Genomic DNA, 5,131 nt, shown 5'->3' on the forward strand with positions numbered 1-5,131 from the left:
ATATTTTTTAGCCACTGTGTAAATTATACAAGGTTATAAATATATTATACATGAATTATATATATATATATATACATAAATTCGCTGGCAATTTTTAGTTTAAGCAGTTGGGTGGAGTGCTATTTAGATGAATTCTTCTCATTTTTCAGACCATAAATTTCAAAACTTTTACATTTGTTTATAATTCACCAAAAAGAAATTGAATTTTCATATTTTTGGACGCCGAAAACCAGGAAGTATGTAACAGAAAGGATCTACAGTTACAATACACATTTACAACTAATTAATGACGGTTAACCAAAACAGCTCATTACCTCACGCGCTCCATCTGAAGCCGCCTTCCACGACGAATTCCACCAATCGAATACTGACACGTGGCAGATAAAACCCGAAAAGCGCTCATACTTTATTTCCCTCGTCTAAATTCCCGCTTCAAATTTCAAAAAAATCCATTTACATTCTATCAACACAGTGACTGCTCACCTCTGAATCGGATTTTACGCAATGTGAATTGAAAGCTAAGCTACAGAGAATAATGCGCAATTAATCAATTAATAAATACAGATAATCAGATAATGATTGATGAATTATTATTAGTAATAGTATGAGATAAAGGAATTATGGTGTGGTCGTGGATAGTGATCGGAGATTGTGATCAATCGAACAATTCTAACCCTAACGCCGTGATTACGGTGGTTCGTGCGGTGGTTGCGGCGGTCATGGGCTGTCTCTTCGGCTGTTTCAAGATCAAGGATGTTACGGGTCCTAATGTTCCTTGTAATGCTCCACAATCGAATCGAATCTCGCAATCTACTCCTACTAAGGTCATTTCATGCTTTAATTTTATATTTTAAGTGTGTTTTGTTGCGATTCTGTTCGGTTGCTGAGCAAGTGACGAAAGTAGCAAATGTAACAATGAAATTGGAGTTTTAGTTAGTGAAATTCTAGTTTACTCTGGTAAAAAGAACTACGAAATGTTTCAAAAAAAGGAAAAAAATTAATATTGACATTCCGATTACTTCATTTTTATTAATTCGAAATAGCAGTACGCTCTAAATCAGCAAAGAAGCAGCTGTGCTACTCGATTCTGAAGGAATTGCGAGGAAGAGAGGAAAGAATCTATTTACTGTCACTTCTTGTTGTTCTTTGTGACATTTGATTATATTCTGTAAATAAAAAAAACAAAACAAAAAAAAAACTAATCTGCAGCTAATTTTTAATCCGGAGCTATATATATTATGGAAATAGAATCCGATACTGCTATTATTTCCTTAATTTCGAAGTTATAATTTTTTTTTCTATTAAATAAGAAAGAGTCAAATTTGCTGATTGAGTGATAGTTCATATTATTTAGGTTTGTAAAATCTGAAATTCTTCAGTTTTTTGCTGGCTTGCTAATACACTACTAAAAGAAGCAAATAATTGGTGCTATTGATTTTTCCTTTTTGTTTTTGTTTTATAAAATTTGACTATTTCTTTTTATTGATCAGGAACCTTTGGTGTCTCGCAATAGAAGTCCACTATCTTCACTTTTAACTGAAGGTGGGCTTTTCAATTAATCACATTATTGACAAACTAAATTAGAGTGTTGTTCAATGAATGGTAATTAGTTATACTCAAGTTCATATCTTTTTTCTACAATGCTGGTTCCAGATAAAGATGAGACCAACACTTTGGGCTGCGAAGAAATGGAGAATCAGAGTTCGGATACACCTATCACACAATTGGACACAAATGATCTTAGGAATCAGGTTGGTTCTCTTGGAATTGTATGAGTTATGATACTCTTATAAATTCGAGATATGAAAAAGAAGGAATTGTTTGAAGGATGTCGTAAAATGCCTTTAAATTTTGAGTTTGAACTGCAAAAGAGGGATATTGTTCAGGGATTTGATATAAGCAGATGAATAAAGAAATATATGTGTAAACATTTTCTTTTGTGTTTTCCTCTTATCTTAAGATGAAATAATAGATCACATAGTAATTTTAGTTGAAACTGAAACTAAGTTGACTGCATGAATATTTAGAATTCCCAAACTTATCTTTTGCTTCCAATTTTCATCTCTCTTTTTCATGTAAAAGATGAAAAAATGGATAAAGAGTTGCTTCCTTACCCTACAGTTTTTACTAGTTACAAAGCAGAGATTTTTATTTAGTGAGCTTTCACTTGCATAAAAGCTGGTCTAATTGAAACCTGCATCAAGGATGTTCTTGAAGCAAGAATTCAGTTTCAATTATTATTGTTGACCTTTAATTTGTGTGCTTACATTTTAGAAAAGCCGCTGTGCTCAAAGTCATGTAGTATATGTTAGATCCACCTGTAAATAGTTAGGAACATGTCTGGAAAGAAAGAAAGCAGATGATGAATTTTGTCTTTACACTTTATCTTTGTTAACCTTGTCTGAGCTTCTTGTCACGTTAGCTCTTTCTGTTTATCGAGGTGCAATGTTTGGCCTTTACAATCTATTGATATTTCACTCCAGATCATTCACTAAGCAGCTATATGTATCTTGCTGACACTATGATTTGGTACGATGTCTCTTACCTTCTTATTTGGCTTTTTGAAGTTGCATCATGTCAGCTTTGGAAAGTTGAATTCAAGTATGTAAAAAAACAGTAGCTTGTGATTGACCTGCTGAAAGAAACTAGATGTAACATTGAGTATGGTACTAAAAGTCATTTGGATGCTCGTCTATTTTACAATGGTTGTATTTTCTTATTTGTTAACCATTACTGTTTATACAAAAACCTCGCAAACTTTGTTTTCGGCTTTGGGAGGTGAAAGCTAATGCCTTTTTCTTAAGATTTACTTTTACGTCCAAGCTAACTTTAAGCTGAGGTGGCCAGTTTCTATTTTGCAAATTACTGGATTACATAGTTTATCCGGATTAATTTCTTGCAGGCCAAGTTTCTCAAAGCTTGTGGAACCTTACCTGAGACCCCTGCAGAAATTCGAAACTGCTCAGTGAAATGCCAAAACCTGTCTGCTCCAGTGGAAGAAGTTGAACCTTTAAAATTCAATTCCTGGCCCTCTGATGCAACATTTCAGAAGCTCATCTCTAATTCGCAACCTGATCAGCTCACACCTATCAGAACCAATGGAGTAAACAAGCAATCTGGTTCGTTGGTGCATACGCCTAGCAGGTGGAATTCTAACCTTAAAACATGGCTAGAGAATTTCGATTAAATGATATTCTTAAAACATTACTGAACATGATATCAAATGGAAATGAAAATATATAATCCCTTTCATTTTCTTCTGTAGAATTAAATGTCGCATTGCTTTGTGTATAAGTTGGCATTTGTTATTCACGTCCTATCTCTAGAACTGAATACATGTTTTGACCTTGCAAGAAATATTGCTGTTATTTCTAAAGAATGCAGTGCATATACTGATCCACTTTTTTTTTATTCCTGTTTGTTTTACTCTGAAATATATACACCTAGGAAATTAAAAAATAAAATAAAGTCTCTCTTTCTACTATCACCTGTAGCTTCAAACCATTTAGCATCTGCTGTTTCACTAATGTAAATGACATGAACAGCTATCTAATGTGAAGTTATATTTCTGTAGTTGTTTGACTGATGGACAAAGTGGTCAAAGTTTCTCTAAGAACTCCATTGATGGCAGTGGCGATTCTAACACTCCGATATTCACCAAGGTTAATGCTAATCTGGCTCTTAATGATAACACGGCTTCAGCAGCTTTACCAGTCACTGCTCCAGCTTCCCAGTACAGATACAGATCTGTCCATTTCGAAAGCGAGTCAGATCTGTCTTCTATGTCATCAAAATGTATTTCATCTGAAACCAGTCAAAGTTCCGCACTGTCTGAATCACCAGGCAACTATCATGCATCAAAGTATTCACCCTATCCAACCCCATTAAAGCTAACTGATGAGATGCAAACGCCTGGAACCTTTTTTCCAGCATATTTGGACCACATGGGAATTGCTAAAACTGGACGGATCAGGTCTCAGTTTGTGTATCCTGTTTTAAACCCTGTGGATAATGCGTCACAGTTGAAGGAATTGTTAAATGAAGATTCTTACTCCACTCAAGATTCCAATTCTAGATTATTGTCCAGCCACACGACAGATTTTGATCAAAGGCCTGATGAAGCAAACCTTATATCAGACCTAGGAATATTCGGATTCACAGAAACTTCAGTTGATAAAGATTCAAAACCACTTACAATCAATCAGGTGCAGAGTAAGCAGCATCTTGGTTCTGTTTATGGTGGTGAAAATGTTCATTATAGTAAAACTCCTGGAGATAGACCTATTATTGGGTTGGTTGCTGCTCATTGGAATGATGATGAAACTTCTCGTATATCACCTAAATGGTGGGATGGAAATGGGATTCCAAATTCTACTAACAAGTACAAAGAGGTTTGTCATACTTCCTGTACTCATTTTCTTATTCTCAGCTATATAATTCAATAAGGATAAACCGATGTCTTTGTGACTTTTTAGGATCAAAAAGTTAGTTGGCATGCAACACCGTTTGAGGAGAGACTGGAGAAGGCATTGTCACAAGAAACTAATATTCCACAAAGGTATTATGTGCTTCTTTGATGTCTATTGCTGTTATTTCTTTGCAATGGTAGAAACTTATTTGTGCGTTTTTATTTATCTGTCTTTGTTATGTTCCAGTTAACTGGTGCTTATGGTATTAAAGCAGGTTTTGGTTTTATGTAAATTAAATTTCAGTAGTTTTCTGAATCGACGAGTTCAGTGCTCAAGATTACCAAAATAGTTCTGAGGTTGTTTAATCTGATTTACAGGACGCAACTCAGTGAGACGCTACCAATTGCTTTAGGTGAAACTGAGGAACCAGATACTGCTATATCCCAAAAGCACTGAAAATCCTCAGTTGCATTTCAGTTCCATCATTCAGAAACAAATTCATGGTTTATTCCTAGGCTTTTGCTTCCTTTGAGCTGAGATGCTGCTCAGACTCAGTTGTCTTACACAGACATTTACATGTGTTTGCTTCATTTCTGATGAAGGCCTTGATACAACCCTTTGAATTGTTAGTTTAATAATGTATTGAGTAATTGACAAATCTGCATATGGATCTTTATTGTTTCCCTTCTACTTTGTGATGACGGACTATTTTTGGCCTACTA

General features: G+C 34.8%; 1 protein-coding gene across 1 annotated transcript; it reads left to right on the forward strand.

Annotated features, from left to right (window-relative positions):
• Window positions 1-467: 467 nt before the first annotated feature.
• Window positions 468-5,131, forward strand: LOC104242314 (protein JASON-like). Its single transcript, XM_009797341.2, has 7 exons — window positions 468-824; window positions 1,491-1,542; window positions 1,654-1,751; window positions 2,903-3,144; window positions 3,575-4,391; window positions 4,476-4,558; window positions 4,787-5,131. The coding sequence occupies exons 1-7, from the start codon at window positions 621-623 to the stop codon at window positions 4,863-4,865; spliced, it is 1,575 nt and encodes a 524-aa protein (XP_009795643.1). The 5' UTR covers window positions 468-620; the 3' UTR covers window positions 4,866-5,131.

This window comes from Nicotiana sylvestris, chromosome 6 (assembly GCF_000393655.2).
Source record: "Nicotiana sylvestris chromosome 6, ASM39365v2, whole genome shotgun sequence".
NCBI lineage: Eukaryota > Viridiplantae > Streptophyta > Magnoliopsida > Solanales > Solanaceae > Nicotiana > Nicotiana sylvestris.